Source organism: Mobula birostris, chromosome 7 (assembly GCF_030028105.1).
Source record: "Mobula birostris isolate sMobBir1 chromosome 7, sMobBir1.hap1, whole genome shotgun sequence".
Classification (NCBI taxonomy): domain Eukaryota; kingdom Metazoa; phylum Chordata; class Chondrichthyes; order Myliobatiformes; family Myliobatidae; genus Mobula; species Mobula birostris.
In genome coordinates, this window is record NC_092376.1 from 120,271,715 (window position 1) to 120,296,770 (window position 25,056).

General features: G+C 37.5%; 1 protein-coding gene across 3 annotated transcripts in view; it reads right to left on the reverse strand.

Moving 5' to 3' along the window:
- Window positions 1-1,209: 1,209 nt before the first annotated feature.
- Window positions 1,210-25,056, reverse strand: part of ctnna1 (catenin (cadherin-associated protein), alpha 1) — a 119,013-nt gene continuing 95,166 nt past the window's right edge. For all 3 annotated transcript variants that reach the window (XM_072263675.1, XM_072263676.1, XM_072263677.1), the window contains exons 11-18: window positions 24,363-24,519; window positions 23,574-23,774; window positions 20,075-20,226; window positions 15,703-15,813; window positions 12,975-13,156; window positions 11,444-11,549; window positions 6,310-6,444; window positions 1,210-2,428 (exon numbers count right to left, since the gene is read on the reverse strand). In XM_072263675.1, coding sequence (XP_072119776.1) covers window positions 2,144-2,428; window positions 6,310-6,444; window positions 11,444-11,549; window positions 12,975-13,156; window positions 15,703-15,813; window positions 20,075-20,226; window positions 23,574-23,774; window positions 24,363-24,519 — 1,329 coding nt within the window. In that variant the 3' untranslated portion in view covers window positions 1,210-2,143. The remainder of the gene's footprint in view (window positions 2,429-6,309; window positions 6,445-11,443; window positions 11,550-12,974; window positions 13,157-15,702; window positions 15,814-20,074; window positions 20,227-23,573; window positions 23,775-24,362; window positions 24,520-25,056) is intronic.

Sequence of the window (25,056 nt, forward strand, 5' to 3'; positions counted from 1 at the left end):
TCAGATTTATTCACTTTGGAGAGCGTTTTTGAAAAGCTCTGTTTTCGGGGGAGGAAAATGCCGTTTCAGTGTGGACGGAGGGTCAAAACAAAGAGAAAAAGCTTCGGTTACGGATTTATCCGGTCTAGTGTGGACGTAGCCTAAGACACTAATACAAATTGCTAAACACATTTATCACTGCAAGAAAAGTTTCTGACTCATACAATGAGCGCAGACTTGATGTAAACTTTCAAAAGAGTAATGGGCAGCTTCCGTGTGGGCATCAAAATCCCCAGCACCTTAGAAAGTAGGTGGGGATTTACAGGTTGTGGCATCCACCAGTAACAATACTAGATTTGTTTGATATCTTATGATTACAGAGCCAACTCCCAGATTTTTCTCCTCAAGATATCGGTTTTCCTGCCTCTCAGGAACATTTCAAAGCTGCATGCAATGGATAGAAGGAAAACGCCCCCACAAAAAAAAACCTAAAGGCTGGAAATGTGAAATTTAAAAAAAAAATCTGCAGAAACTCATCAGGCAACATTTGTGGAAAGAGAGTAGTAACCTTTTCAGGGGAAAGGTTCTTCGACAGAATTCTTCCGCCCTTCATTATTGTACATTCAAAGATGTTGACTGAGTGACTGTGACAACTTTGATTTGTCACGGTAAACTGGTCATTGGTAAACCGACATAGCATCAAGGTAAACATATGTGATACATCCCTAAAGGCTGCATGATCTTCAAAATATGCCAAAGTTGACACCTTTGATTTAGAATGCCTAATAATCAGTGAAACACCTTTGCATCCAAAAGAGAGTAAAGATATTACTACTCCAAGAAAACTTTTTTAGCTAAACTTTAAATATCCATGCTTTTGAACTAATTAATTTGCAACCTACAGAACTAAAATACTTAAGCCAAAATCACTTTCCCTTGCCCACAATGCCCATATCTGTATCATTCAAGTTACAAAATACTGTTGGAAATGCACCCTTTTCTAAATATATTAAAATGTGTAATACACTTTAACACAAATAAACTCCATGATCAGAACAACTACTACCCAAATATAGCCAAATCTATAACTGTAACTTGCAACTTTTTATCCAAGGCTGGAGTAGGTGTTCTTAGAGCTTTGTTATACACGTATGTAGAACAAAAACCGTGATATATTTCAGTTAACTGCAAACGGATAGCTAAAATTTCAGAATGCCAGAAGCTAAAAGGTTTGTCAAAACAGTAACTTTATTTGAGAATTATAGCCAGTACAGAGGTAAATTTATAGTTCAAAAAGCATTTAAATCATGAAAAAGATTTCTTTTAAAAATGTCCTTAGGTATGGTACATTACAACTCTAGTTACTAATTTAGGATTGTCTTCAATGATTATCATACCATTACTTTTTACCTTGATATATATAAGATTGCGTAGCACAATAATATTTTGGCTATTAAAGTTCTATTGCTCTATCAACCACAACCAAAGATCATATTAATGCTGAAGAATATGTAAAGAACTTGCCCCTTTTTTGAAAAGGGTAACAAAAAAAAGATAGAAATTCCCTTTTGGTTTGACTGCAGGAGAAGGTGGGGAGAATTGGGGGTGGGGGGGAAGAGGTGTAGCAGGAAGGGAAAGAAAACTAGTAGAAAACCCTTAAATTCAAAATTACAAACCACCCCACAAACCAGCTAAGGCAATTAAATCAATCAAAACCTCTACATAAATGCAATGCTTTAAAGTCTTTCATTACTGTACAAGTGTGATTGATCATTGAAATGAATTTAAAAACAGATTATTGCCGTCTCACTTGATTGTAAGAACTTGTGGGCTTTAAAATTCAGTATTCGAACTGCACATCTCTTAAAAAGTTAGTTTCTTAATTATATTAGTTATTACCAGCTTGTTACAGAGAGTCAGACAAAGCTTAAATTTGACCTAATGTGTAGATCTTTTTCAACTTCCCTCCCAGTTACGGAATGGAGCCTAATTTTATTTAACTTTAAGGAAGAATGAGTAACTTGCTATGATTCACATTTATGTATCTTAAATGCCTAGCTTTCTTATAATAAAAATTTAAAGCAAATTATAGAGAGTTCCTGAAACCCATTCAACTGTACTTTTTTTCAATGAGTGATATATTATAGGAATGTTTTTTTTTATTCTAAATGCTATCCATAGCCTTGAACTCACTGAGAGCCTGTACTGGTGAGACATGCTTTTTCTGAGATGATCTTTTAACTTTGTGAATATCGTCATTTTTCTCCCTCTTAACCAAGGGTTTCTTCTCAGGAGCCCTCATCTTCCACGAAACAGCAGGCATGTTCAGCGATGCCATGCCAAGAGACTTCTGGTATTTAGTGGATGCCACATAGGAAGCTTTAACTGTTTGTACCACAGCATTCATCAAGTTCTTTGCAGCTTGGATCAAAGACATTGCACTATCCACCTGTAAATGAGACACAAGATAAATGTCTGAAAATTATCCATTAACTACAATTAAGTGGCAATTTTAACATAAACTCAAGATTATATGCAGTAATTCTGTTTACTAACAGCACATGCTGCTAAAACTATACATGTTATTTTGTCAATACCATCTGTGAGGTATCATGCAAATGTATAAGATGTAAGAAACCTTAAGTTTTCAGTCTTTATATTATAGTGTTAAATTGTACACCAAAACTTGTACTCCTTTTTTGTTGGCAATACTGTAGATAATTAAGTTATCAAAATTTCTGTGAACGAATTGATTTAATGCAAAATTTTGCCTTAAATTACAGTGCACAAAGTCCTTTGCCAAACCATAGTGTTAATACATTTTCATGGCTCGTCTAAAATTGCCGATTACACACCAAGTTACCTCCAAGTTTTTCCCATTCCTCCCCTGAAACTACTGGCTTGAAATACAGCCTCATTGCTTTTGATAGCTGTCCAATATCATAGAAAATGGGTGATCTTTCCAAGTGAGCTTTCGCAGCAAGTATTGTTATATTAGTCAACTACAAATGACTGACAGCTTTCCAAATGTTTTTTTTTCTGAATGGCTATGCACAGCAGGAGGCCTAATGACCAGCAGATAATCCATCTCTTACGTCAACATAGTAATGAATCATGTTTAAACATCCCATATAGAAATTTTTCAACTTAAATCATATTCTGTTACAATAACATTGGTTTGTGCTTCAATTCTTTAGCAAATAGCTAAAACTATAAAAATAAAATCATATAGCAAGAAAAAGTAGACCTCTATTAAATGAGCAAATTGCACTCTGAAATAAACTTAATCTAAACATAGGATTGCTCTTGAATGAAATGCATTTGTACTGCTTCATCTTTCTCAATTAATCCAATAAAAGTGAAGACATGTGCCTAGAATTTCTTTAGTCTAACCAGAGTTTTCAGTTATATAATATATAGGATCTTTCTCTCCCTAGCAAGATTTACTTGGTCCAGTACTAAAATTAGTATGTTCAGTACATTGCAAAGCTAAAGTTGTTGCTTTAACCGGTCAGGAGAAAGTTGCACAGATAAATTTAATGTTATTTTCAGTAAATAGCATTAAGGATTTAACTCAGTGGCACAATCTGCTGTTATTTAACTGTGTCCAGGAAGAACTCCTAATGCAGTATGTAGGCGGGCCAACCAGAGGAGAGGTCATACTGGATCTGAGGCTAGGCAATGAACCTGGTCAGGTGTCAGATTTCTCAGTGAGAGAGAATTTTGGAGAGTGACCACAACTTATTGACCTTTACCATAGCTTTGGAGAGAGATAAGCACAGACGATATGGGCAATTATTTAATTGAGATGAAATTATGATACTACTAGGTAGGAAACTGGGAGCAGAAATGGGGATAGATGTACTCAGGAAATGCAAAATGGAAATGTGGAGGTTGTTTTGTATTGAGGCAGGGAAAGGATGGTATGAAGGAAGCACAGAGGATGTGGAATATCTAGTCAAGAGAAAAAAAAAGGCTTACTTAAGGCTTAGAAAGCAAGGGTCAGACAGGGTTCTACAGAGTTACAAGGTAGCCAGGAAGGAGCTGAGGATTAGACTTAGGAAAGATAAAAGGGGGCATGAGAAATCCTTGGAAAATATAATTAAGGAAATCCTCAAGGCATTCTACACATATATGAAGAACAGGAGAATGACTAAGATGAGGGTAGAACGATCAGGTATGAAAGAGGAAACAGTTGCCTGGAGTTGGAGAAGGTAGGGGAGGTCCTTCATGAAAACTTTCCTTCAGTATTCATCCGTGAGACGGACCTTGACATTTGTGAGAACAATGTAAAGCAGGCTGAAATGCTAGTAAATGTTGACGTTAAGAAAGATGATGTGCTGGAACTTTTGAAAAACATTAGGATAGTTCCCAATGTCAGACAGGATATACGCCAGGTTACTATGGGAAGAGACTGCTATGCCTCTGGCGATGATCTTTTTGTCCTCACCAGTCACAGTAGTACAGATGACTACAATGTAACAAATGTTATTTCGTTTTAAAAAAGGGAATAGAGATAACCGTGGGAATTATAGACTAGTGGGTCTTAGGTTAGTCGTGAGCAAATTATTGAAGACAGGATTTATGAGCATTTGGAAAAGCATAGTCTGATGTGGCTTTGTGAGGGTAGATCACACCGCATGTACCTGAATAAATTTTTGAGGATGCAACAAAGCACACTGATAAAGGTAGAACAGTGGATTTGGTGTATACGCATTCTAGTAAGCCATTTGATATAGTTCCCCATGGTAGGCTCATTCAATCAGGATACATGGGATATAGGGAAACTTGGCCGTGTGGGTTCAGAATTAGTTTGCCCATAGAAGGCAGAGAGTGGTAATAGATAAACAGTATTCTGCCTGGAGTTCAGCAGTGTGGAGGAATAGAGGGTTCTTGGGATCCACATCCATAGATCTCTCAAAGTTGCTGCACAAGTAGGTAGCGAAGCTGTAGAGAGGGTACAGAGGAAACTTACCAAGATGCTGTTCGGATTAGAGGGCATGTCTTGTGAAGATAGGCTGAGTGAGCCAGGGCTTTTCTTTTTGGAGAAAAGGAGGTTGTCATAGGCTAAACAGAATAGTAACAAGATATAGAGCGAGGCAGAGAAGTAGCAGATAGAGTTCAACCTGGAAAGGTATGAAGTGATTCTTGTTGGAAGGTCAAATTTCAATGCAGAATGCAGGATTAAAGGCAGGACTCTTAGCTGTATGAAGGAACGGAGGTGTGCAAGAAGACAAGAGGCACACATCAAGTGGATAACCAGAGACTTTTCCCAGGGCAGAAATGACGAATGTGAGGGGCATAATTTTAAGGTGATTGGAACAAAGAGTGAACAAAGGGAGAATGTCAGAGATAAGATTTTTTTTAAACATCGAGTGGTGAGAGCATGGAACACCATGCCATGAGTGGTAGTAAAGCAGATACATTAGGGACATTTAAGTTACTCTTAGGAACATGGATAATAGAAAAATAGAGGGCTTTGAGGTGCAGTGTTCTACTATGCTAAGTAAGTTAGGGAAAAGAGTTGTCAATTTAAAACATTGTAATTTATTTTTAACAACATAGATATTTAACTTGCTAACTCATATAGTTGATTCGACTAACAAATTGATGACACTAATGTTAAGAATATTCTGCATGTCACTAACTCATTACTCTAGTTCTTGATTAATGTTTTTAGTCTACAACAATGCATTTGAAGATTGGCAAAAACTTAGGTAGATTGGACAAGTTAATTTTAAATATAAGTAGACAACATAGAAATTCTATGAGAGCTCTTTGGGATTCCATCTGATATACCAACAGAACCTAGTTGAAAGAGGCCAATAACTGATTGTGCCTCAGATTTACAGGCTGGTTTCAATAGGGCTGGGACATTTTCCCAACTCTTGCAAAGAAAATGACATAAGCATTGCAAATGAATGACTACAAATAGAAACAACTTAGTGTACCTCTGGAAAACTCAGCATCCTGAAATGTTCTGGAAGCTAAAGTAACAAGCAAATTACAGTCAACTGCCTCCAGTCATGAAGCTATGGGGTCCACCATACAGGACTGCATATAGGCTATTGCTTTGCACTGAAATACCAAATAATTAGATTGCCAGACCCCAAGAAATAAAACAAGAGTAGAAAACTTAAAGTAATTCTCTCTTGGTCAATATTACCCCAACCAGCCAGACCCACATTTTGTGTGGTGCAAGTCAGGCACACACATACCACCAGGCAAATGAACTACCCTACTGCTGGCTCAGAAAGATGGCATAAAAAGCCAATATCTGTTACATCTCAAAATAGCCATCTGTATTTTCATTAATTACAGAATACTTACTCCAGACACAATGAGTTCTCCACCCAGGTTTTGAACTTCTGCCTTTACTTTGCTGCAGATATTCAACTGATGGCAATACAAAGCAATGCGCTGCAGATAAGCCAATAAATCTTGCTTGCAGCTGGAATCTGGGCACTACAAAAGAAAACACTAGTTAAAAAATTCACAATTCCTATGAATGTTTCAAATTCTGAGTGAAAAAACATCAGTTTTTTTCAAACTCATGGCTTAACTTCATATTATGTTCTATACTGCAAGATTTGAGTAAAAGAATAGTGATGTCTGCAACTTTTAAATAAATAGAGCTTTGGTGATGCTCCATTTGGAATAGTATACAGGCCTGCTCTTGCTGCCCATGGGGAAAAAAATGCAATAGAACGACTGCTGCAAATTACCAGACTGATTCTTAGATGACAGATTTGTTGTACAAGGAAATGTACTATGCTTTTACTCTTCTAGAGTACAGAAAAATAAGGCAATTTCATTGAAATGTATGCACTTCTTAAGGAGCTTGAAAGGAGGTTTTTTTCAAAACAGTTAATGTTTCTGTTATCTGGAACAGACAGAATTAGGACTCAGACACAAAACAGAGCTGGCCAGGAAGGACAGAGGTAAGAAGTTTTTTTTTTCATCCAGTAGCTGGTGAACCTTTAGAATTCATCATACGAAGGGCTGCAGAGGCTTAGTCAAGGAAATGATTTCTAAGTATCAGATATCAAGCAAATTTAGGGATACAGAGTTCATTTGAAAAATGGTGCAGAGGTGGACTGACAAGTTCAGTTAAAGAGCAGAATCTGCTGGATCTATACCAATAAACATGGCCTGCAGAACTAAGTTCGACTAACATGGATAACCTGAAAATAGAAATGACCTGTACAATTTTCTACGACTTATCTGCATTATCCTGTCAGCAAAATCAATCAAATTAAATTCAGAATTTGTAAAAGGAATCCAACAGAAATTGCAGACGTTTATCTGAAATTAATACCAAAGGAGCTTGTGTGCATTACTTAGCCTCCAGCATTCTGGAAAAGGATTCAGTGCTAACAAGGTAAAAAGGATAGAAATACTCATGCTGCTGGCCAGTCTTCACAGACAAATAATTGACAGATCAGAACATCCCTGTCCAATCATATTTCAGTTTAAACCTTAAATAGTAAAGACCCCGTTCTTGATTGTCTCTTAGGAGACAAATCCCTTCATTAGTAACCAGTCTGAATGTAGTCTTCAACTTTTGTCAGCATGCTTGACATTCAAAGGAACTTTTGGTTGGGAGGTACCAATGTTGCAATGGTTTGTCATTCTGAAACTGATTTAAGTGTTTCCCTGCATGAGTTAATCGGTTCAACACAATATTTTACCATTTACTTATGCTAGAGTGACGCCTGGCTTCTCTATGAACAAAAAGCTAAGTACATGGAAGAAAGCTGTGATAAAAGGGTCAAAAAAATATTGCCAGAGATTTTAGTATCTTTGTCCAGAGCCTTTGATACTTTGTCCTGAAACAAAAAAATTATCTACCTGAGAAATATTTTAACTCTGTGAATGAATCCCCCACATTTCAATCTGTGCTCAATGCTTTCTTCACAACTTTAATGTTTATATACATAGGCTACTAATATTGCTGGTTTTAAATTTTAAACAGTCAGTTTGTGTAGTACTGTGCAGAAGTCTTAGGCATATATGTATAGCTAGGGTGCCTAAGACTTTTACATACCACTGTAGAAATTTATATATTGCACTGTACTGCTGCCGCAAAAAAATACAATGACATATGTGAGAGATGATAACCTTGATTCTGATACAGATCTCCATTGTGAACTGAGAGTGGGAAAGGGGCAGGGAGAGAGAAATCATGGTTGGAGAAAGCGGGGGGGGGGGGCGGGGGAAGGAGCAGGAAGTACCAGAGAGAAATTATATAATGATCAATAAACCAATTATTTGGAATCAAATGACCGTGACTGGTGTCTCAGGCTGAGCGTGTCTACATCCTCCTCCCCCATCCCTGGCACTCTTTTTCTGCCACCTGTCCTGCCCCCACCTATGGTGCTCCACCTTTGCCATTCCCAACATCCTTTGCTCCCGCCACATTTATAAACTTGCTCTCCATTGCACATTGACAAATACAGTACTGTGCAAAAGTCTTAGGCACCCTAATTATATACAGTGCTTATAAAAAGAATTCACCTCAACTTGGAAGCTTTCATGTTTTATTGTTTTATGACATTTGAATCACAGTGGATTTAATTTAGCTTTTTTGACATTTTAGTGTCAAAGCGAAAACAGATTTCTACAAAGTGATCTAAATTAATTACAAATATAAAACACAAAATAATTGATTGCATTCTTACTAGCTCTTCTTTCAGTTAGTCCTGATGAAGGGTCTCGGCCCAAAACGTTGACTGTACCTCTTCCTAGTGATGCTGCCTGGCCTGCTGCGTTCACCAGCAACTTTGATGTGTGTTGATTGCATTAAGTATTTACCCCCTTCAAGTCAATATTTAGCAGATGCACTTTTGGCAGCAATTACAGCCTTGAGTCTGTGTGGATAGGTCTCTTATCAGCTTTGCACATCTGAACACTGTAGCTTTTTCCCCATTCTCTTTACAAAACTGCTCAAGCTCTGCCAGATCGCATGGGGACCGTGAGTGAACAGCCCTTCTCAAGTCCAGCCACAAATTCTCAATTGGATTGAGGTCTGGACTCTGACTTGGCTACTCCAGGATATTAACTTTGTTGTTTTTGAACTATTCCTGTGTAGCTTTGGCTTTATGCTTGGGGTCACTGTCCTGCTGGAAAACAAATCTTTTCCCAAGTCACAGTTCTCTTGCAGACTGCATCAGGTTTTCCACCAGGATTTCCCCTGTATTTTGTTGCATTCATTTTACCCTCTACAAGCCTTCCAGAGCCTGCTGCAGTGAAGCATCCCCACTGCACAATGCAGCCACCACCATGCCTCACAGTAGGGATGGTGTCATTTTTGATGCGCAGTGTTTAGCTTACACCAAACATAGAATTTAGTCTGATGACCAAAAAGCTCAATTTTGGTTTCATCAGACCATAGAACCTTCTTCCAGCTGACTCAAGAGTCTCCCATATCCCTCTCCTGAGTAAAGCTGTGACTGGTGAAGCACCCAAGGCAACAGCTGATGCATAGCCTCTCCCATCTCAGCCACTGAAGCTTGTAACTCCTCTAGTATTGTCATAGGTCTCTTGGTGGCCTCCCTCACTGGTCTCCTTCTTGCACGGTCACTCAGTTTTGAGGACAGCCTGTCTAGGCAGATTTACAGCTGTGCAATATTCTTTCCAGTTCTTGATGATTGACAATAACTTTATTGTGGAATTGCTTGGGAGTTTTCCTTTGTCTTCACGGGTTAGTTTTTGTTAGAATACTGACTCACTGCAGCTCGACCTCCCAGATACAAGTGTATTTTTTTTACTACAATTAATTGAAACACCTTGAGTGCAAACAGGTGATCTCCATTTAATTAATTATGTGACTTCTGAAACCAATCAGAAACCAGTGATGATTTGGTGTACCTTATTAACCATATTAAGGGTGAATACTTGCAATCAATTATTTTGTAAATTATATTTGTAATTAACTTACATCACTTTTTAGAGATCTGTTTTCTCTTTGACATAATTGAGTCTTTTTCTGTTGATCAGTATCAAAAAGCCATATTAACTCCACCGTGATTCAATGTTGTAAAACAATAGAACATGAAAACCTCTGGGGGGGGGGGGCAATACTTTTTATAGGCACTGTACATGTGCCTAAGACTTCTGCACAGTACCGTATGCTTTTTTGTTAAAAGATGAATACATGTGAGCTAACTGGGTAATTAACCTGCAAGTAACTAGGTAACCATTCACTCAACTCAGGACTAAAATGTTCATGAACAATTTAGGCTGTATATATTTCTGGTAATACATCATAAACATAACTGAGCCGAGTAAAAATACCCTTAACTGCAAAATTACAAAAAACTAGTTATCATTTATCATGTAATAATTTAAAATTTTAAATTACATCTATATAAACTAATGTTGACTCAAATACGCAAAGGTGAAAGGAGATTTTTCAAAGGTAATGTCAGATTTTGAAAAAAGAAAAGCTGCTTTAAGTTATGAAGGAAAGAAAGATCGAATATTTCCAGTTCATCTTAACAGAAAAAAAATACATCCCTGTGCAAAGAGACAAATAGAATAATTTTCCAGTTTTATTCTGCAGGCAGTATGATTAACCTGATCAGCTTTTCTAACTAAATGTCTGAAATTAAAAACATTATATACTGAAATCCTACAGTATAATCCAAGTCTTAAAACAAATGGATTTTAGCACCTCAATTATGTTAAACCAGAAGTGGATTGAGTCAATCAAGTGGATTAAGTTACTGCTTGTTATAAGTACTGTTTATTCAGACTTAACATCTGTAGGAACCTGTAACTGAGACATCTGCAAAGACACCATTGATATAAAAAGGTCTGTAGTCACCTTGTACCAAACAGATGAGTATTACCACAATACTGAGTGAAACAAGCAGTGAGCAAGTTTAGATGTCCGCACCTACTTGCTCTCATGTTATTTATCCAATTACACATTTTAATTGTGAATCGTGAAAATTACAGCAATTATGCACTAGAATTTATAATTTATTGGCTGCATGTTATTCTCTATTTTCTACAAGATCTAGTACTGTAGTTAAAATGCTGTATTTTAAAATGACAAAAATCATATTAAATTGTTAATTATGTTTCAGTTTCCTGTGGCAAAAAGAACTTAAATGGATAGTCAATGAAACAGATTGCTGGTAACTCAGTGTAGAAACTTGAAAGCACAAAAATGTGTCTATTTTGATATCCTGTTGTTTGTCATATTTAGAAGCCCAATTCAAGAATCCACTATACCATAATGCTTCACAGCCACCCTTGTGCAAAGAAATAGGTTCAGGTGTGCTACATGGAGATCTTAGTATTTCTGATAAAATCCCAGATTATTCCACCTCAATTTTTATTGACTAATGTCACCTAGCATCGGGGTGGGGGGGGGGGGTATTCGGAGGTGGAGAGGAGAGAGAATGAGAGCAAGGGCCAGAAACCAGTTAGGGTGGGGGAGGAAGGCAATGCTCACGTGATCAGCAATAGTACGTCCAAGCTTATCCATTCTTGAACCTGCTTCAGCAATTTTCTTGGCCGCACTGATTACATCAGACGTATTTTTCAGTGGACCTTTCCCTCTATAAAATAGAACAAAAAAAAGCAAATATTAAACAAGCAACACACATCAAAGTCGCTGGTGAACGCAGCAGGCCAAGCAGCATCTGTAGGAAGAGGTACAGTCGACGTTTCAGGCCGAGACCCTTCGTCAGAACTAACTGAAGGAAGAGTGAGTAAGGGATTTGAAAGTTGGAGGGGGAGGGGGAGATCCAAAATGATAGGAGAAGACAGGAGGGGGAGGGATAGAGCCAAGAGCTGGACAGGTGATAGACAAAAGGGGATACGAGAGGATCATGGGACAGGAGGTCCGGGAAGAAAGACAAGGGGGGGGGGACCCAGAGGATGGGCAAGGGGTATATTCAGAGGGACAGAGGGAGAAAAAGGAGAGTGAGAGAAAGAATGTGTGCATAAAAATAAGTAACAGATGGGGTACGAGGGGGAGGTGGGGCCTTAGCGGAAGTTAGAGAAGTCGATGTTCATGCCATCAGGTTGGAGGCTACCCAGACGGAATATAAGGCGTTGTTCCTCCAACCTGAGTGTGGCTTCATCTTTACAGTAGAGGCGGCCATGGATAGACATGTCAGAATGGGAATGGGATGTGGAATTAAAATACTAAACAACTTATATTTACAGAATGCCCCAAGTATTTTACAACAAAACTTGACACTAAGGAGCTAGTAGAGCTGCTGAGCAAAAGCTTGGCCAAAGTACAATAACACTTAAAGTTTAAAGTAAATTTATTATCAAAATATGCTTATGTCACCATATACCACCCAGAGATTCATTTTCTTGCAGGCACTCACAGTAGAACAACGAAATAGAAATAAATCAATGAAAAGCTACAAACATATGTACAGACACTGAGAAACAATGTGCAAAGTACAAGCCATGCAAATACAAAAAAAAATAATAGTAAAAAATAAATACACAAATATAGTACTAGTAACATGGCATGTAGAGTCCTCTGATACTGCGTTATCCCACTGTTTAGAAATCTTTACAATTCGATGTGTGGATCAGGTGGCTTTGTTTCCTCTACAACTTTTTGAACCCAGTGTGGCTCCGTTTTCTATGCTCACTTCAAAGAGCCCTGTTTTCCTACTGCCATTATTCTGCATCTGCAGAATTCCTGTTGTTTGCCATTATTCAAGCTGCCTTTAAGCTCATTAGGTTCAATTGAAAGTACATTATATCACTGTATAACATATATAAAAAGGGGGAATTCAGATTCTGTTGGGATATTACTAGGAGTAATATCCATTATTTCAGGAAATTTGAAGCTCTGGCACAACTAAGTCCCAAGAGTGCCAGATAATCAGTTTTACTGTAGTAGTTTCAAAGGGGCAGGCAGAGGGGTTTAAGGAGGCAATTTCAAAACTTAGATACTTAGCAACTAAAATTATATCATTGAACTATGAGCTACAATTCAACAATGAATAGCACACCTTGTGAAGTCTGTCATCTCCATCATAATCATGCACATCTGCTTGGCCAAGACAATAATATCATTTCCACTGTCATCCCACTTAGAAACTTCAGCATCCAGCTTGATTTTCTCCTCCTCAAAGCTGGCTACCTGCTCAGCAATCTTTGCTTTCTGCTCCTGTGGAAGCTGTGCCATAATGGCCTGGAAAACAAAACATCACAGGTAGAGATCAGGCCTAAAAAGATAAAATAAAAATCTGTTCAAATGTGAATTAATAAACAAAGACGAGGCTGACAGCTGAATCTTGTTTTTTAAATGGAAAACCTCTAGTTACTTAATTTTATATAGTACTATTAATCTGTTAGAGCAAAAAAAAACTTGCAAACTTCACAGAAAATATGAATAAAATAGAATACCCGCTCTGATATCGTGGACATCTGATGTAACAGGAACTTTTCCTTTAAGGATTGAGATCAACACACCTATAGTAAGGGTACGCATTGATCAGTATATAGGTTGAGTACCACATACCTGAAATACTTCGGGCTGGAAATATTTCAGATTTTGGAATATATAATGGGATAGCTTGGAATTGCCATCATTCCAACTTAATTTATGCAGTCTTTGGTAAGCAGACTACCGGTAAGCAGTCTTTGTCTTACACTTGTTCATCACACAAATGTATTGATGCAGCTGTTCAGTGTGTTAGGTTTTCATCAGTGCCAATCTTGGCAAGTTCAATGAATTTCTCTACTGCTTTGTGATCAGCAGAAGCTTTATCACCACAAATTTAAAAAAAAATTAAAGCCATGCCTTTTCTTAAACTTCTGCAACCAGCCTGCTGAATATTCACAATTACCTGCAATTTTCAGTTTTGTGATAGACCTTTGCTTGTTTCATACTATTAAGTGACATATGTTCGCTCCAACACTGATGAATCCAATCTTTTAATATATGATTGTGATCATTTTTCACTTTATGCAGTATTTTTCTATTTTTCATTAACTTCTGTTCATTACATATGTGAGGTCACTTCTCAGAACTGCCTGTTGTGTGCAGAGATCTGCACATTGCCTAGGATCCTTCCCAGGGCCTTGTGGAATTTTCCATTTGTGACGTCACATCAGCACTCAAAATAAAATTTTGGATTTCGGAAGTTTTCAGATTTTGGAATTTTGGATAAGGGGTAATCAACCTGTACTTGGCTATTCAATACCTCATGTTTTTTTCTAAGGTAATGATTGAACAATTTTAAGTTTAGAATTCAATTTCATGATAGTTTTCAAAAATTAAAAAAATATTTTTGGAAAGGCTTAACTCATTACATTTTGAGCCATTTTCTGCTTATTAACTTGACCATGCAGTTTTTGCATCAGTTTTCAGAGAGTAAAAGTTGTACAGCACAGATACAGGCCCTTTGGCCCATCACATCCAGTCCATCTATACTAACCCTATTTACCTGTATTACGGCCACATTCTTCTACACCTTACCAATGTAAGCATTTCTCTAAATGCTTGATTGTTGTAATTGCTTTAGATTCTTCTGCCTGTTGCCTCCTCTAGCAGAATATTTCAAATAATCACCACTAAAAAAAAGCCTCAAATCTCTATTAAAGTTCCTTCCTTCATCTTAAATGTACACCCTCTTGTTTTTGATACACCTACTATGGGTGAAACATTCTAGCTAGCCCATCTTTACCTTTCTTAATCTTATGTATTGCAATCTGGATGTAGTACACAGAGCCATGATTATCTCTGCATATTCCAGGCAATCTATGATTCTGCTAACACTGACTGGCTTTCTAGCTTACTTGCTGCTAAATACAGCAGCAAATAAAAATTAAATATGTTGTTTGGCTTCCAATACCATCTGTAAGTAGCTCAATTTTGCAAGACCCAAAAGTTGTGAACCTGAATTCTTCCTGATGCTGAACATGCAAGTACATGCCCTTGCAAATTCATATAGAGAATTGCTATATGTGCTTTTTATTGACACTTTAATTTCACCAAATGAGTAAATTTTCTGCAGAGAACTGCTGTGAAATACTGATGTAAAAATTGAACACGTTAAGCTTTATTTGTAGAGGCAACACAATAAACAGTACACACAGGAAATCCACAAATGAACAGAACTACTTTTCAAATCAGCTCTGTACTACAAAACATTGGTTTTGCTGATGCTTTACAGTGCTTCCCTTATTTGGAGAAGATGCCTTAATCCCAGCTTCAGAAATACAGCGCATAACATTTTCACTTCCCTTTCCCATTGACTTCAAAACACCCATTTTCCAAGAGATAAACAGTGCCAAAAAAAAAATCAGAGCAGCTGAGCGCTGTGGAACTGTCCATTGGGAACTGCCCTACCTCATTCTTCAGATCCTAACAGCTGTCATCTACATTGATAGAGCACAATATTCTCTGGTCGTATACTCTGCACAGCTATTTTAAACAAAATCATACAAGCAACTCTTTCCCAAAAACAGTTCAAATAAAATATTTTATAATAATCCTACTGCAATAAGATAAAATTACGAAATTACTACTTATTTACTTCATAACATGACTTGCTGATTTTCTCCATAATTAGTTCTGCAGCAACTTTATTTACCAATTTCAGGATCACAGCTGTCAGTTGTTCCCCAGAAAGTGTGTAATACTCAATGGCCAAGGTTTTGGTATTTAAAAACATAAAGACATTGGACAATACACATCCTATTAAGCAACTGGAGTTAATAAACACATCTTACCCTTGCACTTTGGCCATTAATAAGCTGGTCTTCCTGTGTCTGAACACTAGTTCTGCTTTGAACGTCAAAGTCTTCAGTTTCAAAGTCTGAGTCATCCAGTTCTTCAGGTGTCTGATGGGAGGGGGAGGGGGAGGAGCAGTAAAAGCTGTATTAATACACTGACATTGGGAAAACAGAATATGATTGTTGTTTTGATATCTAAATCGATGTTTATTTGAAAATTTTAAAGTTGCAATATTGTATTGCAATGGAACTTTTCAATATTAAGGATGGTCACAAGCTCAAGAATATATGCTACTATTTAACACCTACAGTACGTTCATTGCAAGTGTAATTATGTATTCACTAATTTTATAATTTGTAGATGACAGGTAAACAAATGAAAGACCTTAGATTGTCTATTCTGAATATGGTATCCAAATTGCTGGACACATATCATTAGTATACAGGAAAATATTATCTAAAACCTTACTTTATGTAAGCCATTCTCCAAAATGAACTAATCACTAATTGGACTCATTAGCAGTTATTCAGAAGCTTATGCAGGTTAAAACAAATTTTCTAACCTCAAGGACATAAACAGAATGATTTTGAAAGATTTTCAGAATAAGGGAATTTATTATTGTACCTTAAACTTGAAAAAAGTTTATTTTTCTTTATTTTAAAAAGAACACTACACATAGTAGTTAGAGATCCTCATACTTTGAGGTAAATACATTTTCAACTGCATTAATTGAATGGCACTCAATTATAACTGTATTTTTAAAGTACTTTTATAAATATTGACACACTGACAACATTGAATACAGAAACCAACTCACTTCTAAACAGATGTAGTTTTATCTTAATCAAATTTCACTTGAAACAGGGATTCTGTACTGCTTTTCTCTCATCATTATTGACTAATTATTGACTATGAAATGTCATCCTTAATTTTAATCTACAATTTGAGAGGGAGAAGGGGAACTCGGAAGTGTCTGTATTACAGTTGAACAGAGGGAACTATGGTGCTATGAGGGAGGGGCTGGCCAAAGTTCAATGGAACAATACCCTAGCAGGGATGACAGTGGAACAGCAACTGCAAGTGTTTCTGGGAATAATGCGGAAGGTGCAGGATCAGTTCATTCCAAAGAGGAAGAAAGATCCTAAGGGGAGTAAGGGCAGGCCGTGGCCGACAAGGGAAGTAATGGACAGTATAAAAATAAAAGAGAAGAAGGGTAACATAACAAAGACGAGTGGGAAGCCAGAGGATTGGGAAACTTTTAAAGAGCAACAGAAGGTAACCAAAAAGGCAATGCACGGAGAAAAAATGAGGTACAAAGGTAAACTAGCCAAGAATATAAAGCTTCTTTAGATATGTGAAAAGGAAAAAAATAGTTAAGACCAAAATTGGGCCCTTGAAGACAGAAACGGTTGAATTTATTATGGGGAACAAGAAAATGGCAGACGAGTTGAACAGGTACTTTGGATCTGTCTTCACTAGGGAAGACACAAACAATCTCCCAGATATAATAGTGGCCAAACGACCTAGGGTAATGGATGAACTGAAGGAAATTTATATTAGGCAGGAAATGGTCTTGGATAGACCGTTGGGTCTGAAGGCTGATAAGTCCCCGGGACATGATGGTCTGCATCCCAGGTTACTTAAGGAGATGGCTTTAGAAATCGTGGACACATTGGTAATCATTTTCCAATGTTCTATAGATTCAGGATCAGTTCCTGTGGATTGGAGGGTGGCTGATGTTGTCTCTCTCTTCAAGAAGGGAGGAAGAGAGAAAACAGGGAATTATAGACCGGTTAGCCTGACGTCAGTGGTGGGAAAGATGCTGGAGTCAATTACAAAAGATGAAACTATGACACATCTGGATAGCAGTAACAGGATCGGTCCAAGTCAGCATGGATTTATGAAGGGGAAATCGTGCTCGACTAATCTTCTGGAATATTTTGAGGATGTAACTATGAAAATGGACAAGGGAGAGCCAGTGGATGTAATGTACCTGGACTTTCAGAAAGCCTTTGATAAAGTCCCACATAGGAGATTAGTGGGCAAAATTAGGGCACATGGTATTGGGGGCAGAGTACTGACATGAACTGAAAATTGGCTGGCTGACAGAAAACAAAGAGTAGCGATTAATGGGTACCTTTCGGAATGGCAGGCGGTGACCAGTGGAGTACTGCAGGGTTCAGTGCTGGGACGGCAACTGTTTACAATATATATTAATGATTTAGATGAGGGAATTCAAAGTAACATTAGCAAATTTTTTGATGACACAAAGCTGGGTGGCTGTGTGAAATGTGAGGAGGTTGTTATGAGAATGCAGGGTGACTTGGACAGGCTGGGTGAGTGGGCAGATGCATGGCAGATGCAGTTTCATGAGGATAAATGTGAGGTTATCCACTTTGGTGATAAGAACAGGAAGGCAGATTATTATCTAAATGGAGTCAAGTTAGGAAAAAAGGAAGTACAACGAGATCTAGGTGTGCTTGTACATCAGTCACTGAAAGCAAGCATGCAAGTACAGCAGGCAGTGAAGAAAGCTAATGGCATGCTGGCCTTCATAACAAGGGGAATTGAGTAAAAGAGCAAAGAGGTCCTTCTGCAGCTGTACAGGGCCCTGGTGAGACCACACCTGGAGTACTGTGTGCAGTTTTGGTCTCCAAATTTGAGGAAGGACATTCTTGCTATTGAGGGAGTGCAGCGTAGGTTCACAAGGTTAATTCCTGGGATGGCGAGACTGTCATATGTTGAAAGATTGGAGCAGTGATGATGTGGGGATGGAACCGGACTCTCTCACGGTGGTGTCTGAAAAGTGGATGCTATCTAAGTTGCATGCCATCTTGGTCAATGTCTCCCATTCACTACATAATGTACTGGGTGGGCACAGGAGTACATTCAGCTAGAGACTCATCCCGCCGAGATGCAGCACTGAGCGTCATAGGAAGTCATTCCTGACTGTGGCCATCAAACTTTACAACTCCTCCCTTGGAGGGTCAGACATCCTGAGCCAATAGGCTGGTCCTGGACTTATTTCATAATTTACTGGCATAATTTACATATTACTATTTAACTATTTATGGTTCTATTACTATTTATTATTGATGGCGCAACTGTAATGAAAACCAATTTCCCCCAGGATTAATAAAGTATGACTACGACTATGACACTAGGCTTGTATACTCTGGAATTTAGAAGGCTGAGAGGGGATCTTATTGAAACATATAAGATTAAAGGATTGGACACGCTGGAGGCAGGAAGCATGTTCCCGCTGATGGGTGAGTCCAGAACCAGAGGCCACAGTTTAAGAATAAGGGGTAGACCATTTAGAACGGAGTTGAGGAAAAACTTTTTCACCCAGAGAGTGGGGGATATATGGAATGCTCTGCCCCAGAAGGCTGTGGAGGCCAAGTCTCTGGATGCTTTCAAGAAAGAGATGGATAGAGCTCCTAAAGATAGCGGAATCAAAGGTTATGGGGATAAGGCAGGAACTGGATACTGATTGTGGATGGTCAACCATGATCACAGTGAATGGTGGTGCTGGCTCAAAGGGCCGAATGGTCTACTCCTGCATTTATTGTCTATTGTAATTAAGGGTGGCATATTAATTTTAAGCACGAGTCCTGTATATGATTACATCTTGTTGTATTATACAATTTTGCTGGAGAAGGGGTAATTCTGCAGCAAAAATACTAAAACATATCAGTTCCATGAATTATATTTATTGGCGCATTGAACACTTCAGCTACCTTAGCCTGAGTTAGCTAACCACTTCACCTCTGTGGTAATTATAACCCAGTACAACAATTCATATGCCCAATATCTCAATTGCAATTATATACTGGCAATCTTGACAAAATAGTTTCATTTATTTTGGCTGACCGTACTCTGCTGATGAGGGTAAAAGCTCCAATTGGTACTGACAAACATCATTTGCTGGTTTGAGAAAATAAATTATGGTTTAAAATACAAAAATAAAAATTATTTGAAAAACCCAGATTAATTGATTTTTATAGCGCTAATTTTGAAATAAAATTAAGAACACTCAATTAGATGTATTTTAATATTATAAAATGACAAAGGACAGAAACGACTCTTTAGCCCACATGAAAACAGAGGTGCCTACCAGTAACAGTAATGTATAACCAGCAGGATTACCAATACTGGCCAAGACTCCAAAAGGCCAGGAATGCTGTAGATATAGTTGTTGCTCTTTAACAATCTCAGCTACTGTGGTCGTCGAAAACAACAGCTAACAGTATTTCAAGTAACAACTTTTCTGGTAGCCTTGAATTGCTAACCAATTATATAATATTTAATTAAAACAGCATAATTTTAACAATGTTACCAGTGGTCTGAATGGCAAAGTATACTCACTCTAATCATCAATACAGCTTTCCTTATATCACGAATACCATCATAGACCAGGCGTGAAGCATCAATGAACTCATTCTCATCTACTTGCTGAGCAGAATTGGCACTAAGTGCTTCCACAGCAGCTTCCACTTGCTCTGTAAATCGTGGCATAACTGGATATGGAAAATAAATGAACTGCATTAATTTCATACACTAGTTATATACACACTAAGTTTATTTTTCAGTTTTTATCCAAGCATATACTACATTCAGAGTCACCGAGCCACCTTAGAAAAATATTGATTACCATTTGATACCACTATTTAATGATAGTTTTTAGAAGAACTGTCAGCAATCAGCTATTGTCAAACAGGACATGCTCCATTATTTAAATTCTTTTCTGGTTTTCATTCTACAGAGTAGGATTCTTCAAATTATTATAAATGCAAGGTTGTCAATAGCAGCCACAGGAAACCCTCTGCTTCATCGCATGAACTATGTGCACAAAATAACCAAGGTAAATTTACCAATTACCAGAGGACATTTGAAAGAAAAGCTCTTTCATGATCCTCAATTAGTCTCAAGGGCAGCAATATTGCTTTGCTTGGTTTTAGTAGTTTTTTAAAAATTATAAGAACAGAAGAAAATGCCATCAGATTCCTCAAAGCTGCTTCACCAATAAAGATGGTCACAGCTCATCTATGATGGTTTCAACTACTTTTCTGTGCTCTTTAGCCCTCAATGCCTTGATATTTCAAACATCTATCTATATTCATCTTCAATTTAACCCCAACACACTCAAAGTAGAGAATTCCATACATTCACAATTTTCCAAGATAAGAAATTTCTAAACACCTCAGTTTTAAATGATTTGACCCCCCTATTTTCTAGTAACGTCTCCTTGTTTATGATTTCCCACCTAGTAAAAACAATTCAGCATTTATTCTGTCAAGCTCCCATAGGACATTAGATGTTTAAATAATGTCACTATGCTATTTGGGCGGATTCTTCTAAAATCCCAAGTAATATAAAACCATACTGGAGGGTTTGTGCTCAGGAAGACTAGACAAGAAAAGGTAGAGTTCTTTCCCTGAAACACATTAGTGTAAGAGAAAAACTATCTGATTGAATCTGGTAGATTAACAATTCTTGTAACAGAGATTAGCTTTATTTCCAGACTTTTTTATTTGAACTTAAATTTCCACAGCAACCAAAAAGGACTGGAACCAGTATCTTGGATCAATGATCCAGAATTCTGGGCAATTTTCCAGTAACACCATCAGGCTATCATTCTTCTTGATGCTGAAGAAACAATGGTTGCTAAAGGAATCCTAATTAATGGACGAGGCAGTAAATCTTCTGTTTCTGCACTTAGAAGGAAATTTGTTAGCAAGCTGTCATTTATTTGGATTAGGTCCCTAATATTCCAGGTTCATGGACTGTACAATGGATTTCAATGGCACATTTCAGATAAAAAGATAATACAAGAGTTGCCCCATATGCCACCGATCTTGAAAGCTCAAACTACGGGAATTTGTTGGTAATGCAATTTACGGATGCAAGAAAAGTTTGTGAATCCTTTGCAATTACCTGGTTTTCTGCATTAATTACTCATAAAATGGGGTCTGATCTTCATCTAAGTCACAATAATAGACAGACACAACCTGCCTAAACTAATGACATGCAAACAATTGTACTTCTTCTTGTCAATACTGAATACACCATTTAAATAATCACAGTCTAAGTTCAAAAAAAGTGTGTGAACCTCTCGGGTAATGCTTTCTACAAAAGGTATTCGGAGTTAGGTGTTCCAATCAATGAGATGACATTGGAGGTGTGGGTTGTAGAGGTACCCTGCCCTATAAAAAAAGGCACACAAAGTCAGTTTACTGACGGAGCCTGCTCTTCTCAAGAAAGATCTTTTATGTGCACCATGCTTTGATCAAAACAACTTTCAGACGACCTTAGAAGAAGAATTGTAGAGATGCATGAAGCTGGAAAAGGCAACAAAAGCATTTCTAAAGACCTGAGTGCTCATCAGTCCACAGAAAGAGGAATTGTTTACATATGAAGGAAATTCAGTACTGTGCTACTTGCCCTAGGAGTGGATATCCTGTAAAGGTTACAAGAGCACAGCATGCAATGCTGAAGGAAGTGAAAAAGAAACCAAGGATAACAGCAGAAGACCTGCAGAGATCTCCAGAACTTGCTAAAGTTTCTGTTCATGTGTCCACTATAAGAAAAACACTGAACAAGAATAGTATCCATGGAAGGACACCATGGAGGAAACCACTGCTCTCCAAAAAACACGCTTGGAGTTTGCAAAAGACCACTCGGATGTTCCATAACGTTTCTGGGACAATGTTCTGTGGACAGATGAGACAAAAGTTGAACCTTTTGGCAGAAATGCACACCGCTATGTTTGGAGGACAAAGGGCACTGCATACCAACTCCTAAACCTATCCAAACTATGAAGCATGGTGGCATGAGCTTCATGGTTTGGGCTGCTTTGCTGCCTCAGGACCTGGACAGCTCACTATCACTGAGAGAACAATGAACACAAAATTGTATCAAGACATTTTACAAGAGAACGTCAGGGTAGCAATCCATCATCTGAAACTTAATAGAAGTTGGATGATGCAACAGGACAACGATCTGAAACACAAGTGTAAATCAACAACAGAATGGTTTAAAAACAAGAAGATTCATGTTTTGGAATGGCCAAGTCAGAGTGTAGATCTTAACCAATTGAGATGCTGTGGCATGACCTGAAGAAGGCTGTTCATGCAAGGTATCCCAGAAATATTGATGAACTGAAACAGTTTTGTATGGCGGAATGGTCTAAAATTCCTCCTTGCTGTTGTACAAGTCTGATCAGCAGCTATAGGAGCATTTGGTGGAGGTTATTGCTGTTAAAGTAGGTCCTGCCAGTCATTAAAGACAAGGGTTCACATACTTTTTCCAGCCTGAACTGTGAATGATTAAACAATGTGATCAATAAAGACATTAAGAGTACAATTGCTTGTGTGTTATTAGTTTAGGCAGATTGTGTTTGTCTATTATTGTGACTTAGACGAAGATCAGACCACATTTTATGAGTAATTAACACAAAAAACCAGGTAACTGCAAAGGATTCACACTTTTTCTTGCATCTGTACATCCAGAGATAAATGACTAAAGTCCTAGTAAATTGCCGCATGCAGAAGTGTTTTTGGGAGTTTGCATAACAAGATTTGACACAAAACACTATATCTGGAGATGCAAACTTCAACAATGTGCCCCATCTGTACCAATGCTCAATCTCAGTTGATATTGTCCAGAAATCAGACACTGTATCTTAAATTTCTAAGACAACATGGCCAGCAGTCTTGAGAGAAGCAAAATGATGCAGTGCTATATGACCTGTTGTGATATGTGATGTGACAGAAAGAGACGTGAATATTTGGCACTTTAAAAAAATTCAATATGATATTAGGTGAAGCTATGTTTGTATAGGGATTGAATAGCCAGAGTAGATTACCAGTGTTAGACAACATCTTGGTTGCTTCCAGAACTTTTTCAGTGTAGACTCCAGGTTCATAGTTATCCATCTCTGAAGTGACAACATGTACAACTCTTGCAGCACGTCCCCGAATTGCACCAGCTGTACGGTCCAGCCCATCTACATCCTTCTCTTGGAGTGCGATAACACATTTATTTACATCTTCGAGGATATGATTCTCTGTTTAAAGGAAAGCATATTTGAATTAATAGAAAAGTGTCTCAAATAAATTCAGTTCTTTTTAAATTAGTTTCCTTTTAATTCAGGACTCAATTCAATTCTCCCTCTAACCCAATGTTGTTTTCACCCCCCAAATTCAGGCTCATAGTTTGGAATAAATAATATAATAGTGCACTCAAGTTCAATTCTTCAGAATGCACTACTTGCTAGAATATTACAGGAATATTTCATTGAAGATTTCCTTTTACAGAGCTTCATCTGTCTGTTAGGATATTTTGTAGTATTCGAACATGATGGGAGTCTTAACTTGACCATTTTCATTTTTGTTGCTATATCATTACAATGATTAAGAATTTGAAATATAAAAAATACAAAACAAACAGAATAATGACAAATTGTTTTTAGTCTATGGGATATACTTTAACCATGATTACGTCTCTTAAAAATATACCTGGTGCATCCAACTTAATTGAAGTAAAATACAAACATGTTTAATGTGCACCCATTTGTTTTAAGTAGTGAATAATTGTTTATCCTTTTTTTGGAGTCAGTATGACAGGTATTCTAAAGAAGCACTGACATAAATACCTGAAACACACAAGAAGTCATCAATGGAAGTAATATCATCCACAGCATCTGTCAGCACACGCACTTGTTTCTCCCATAATTCTTTGAAAAGATCCATATTGTCCTGGGCTACCTTACTCTGAGGTTTAGCTGCCAGAGCCAAGGCAGCATTTATAACCTAAAAAGAGCACAACAAATTAATTAGCATTACCAGTACGATGTATTAGTTTAAAACATTAAGTTGCCTACATTGATAATAGTTATTTATTTGCAAGCTCATATCTTACAAAAATCTTGAAGTTGTTACTTACATAAACCTCAAAACCAACATTAATGATTTAGCAGTGACTAGTTAACAAAGCCACGGACAGTGTTACTTGCCAGTTGGTGAAATGTGTCAACAGTGACTATGACTGAAAATTAAATAACGATAAGAGACCACGTTCAGACCCGCCAAATTATTAAAAGCTTCCTTTAAAGCAGATTATTTTAAAGAAAAAGTAGAATTTATTATGGAAACTTAAAGAGACTGCAGATACTGGAAACAGGGTTTCAGCCCCAAACGTCGACGATTTCCTTCCTCCCACAGATGTTGCATGACAGATTGAATTCCTCCAGCAAATTGTAGAATTTATCATTTAATTTCAAAGGCAAAGTACTTTAGAAACAAAGAAAAACAATTCTGATTACATTTTAGAATGAGTAAAGTATTTTG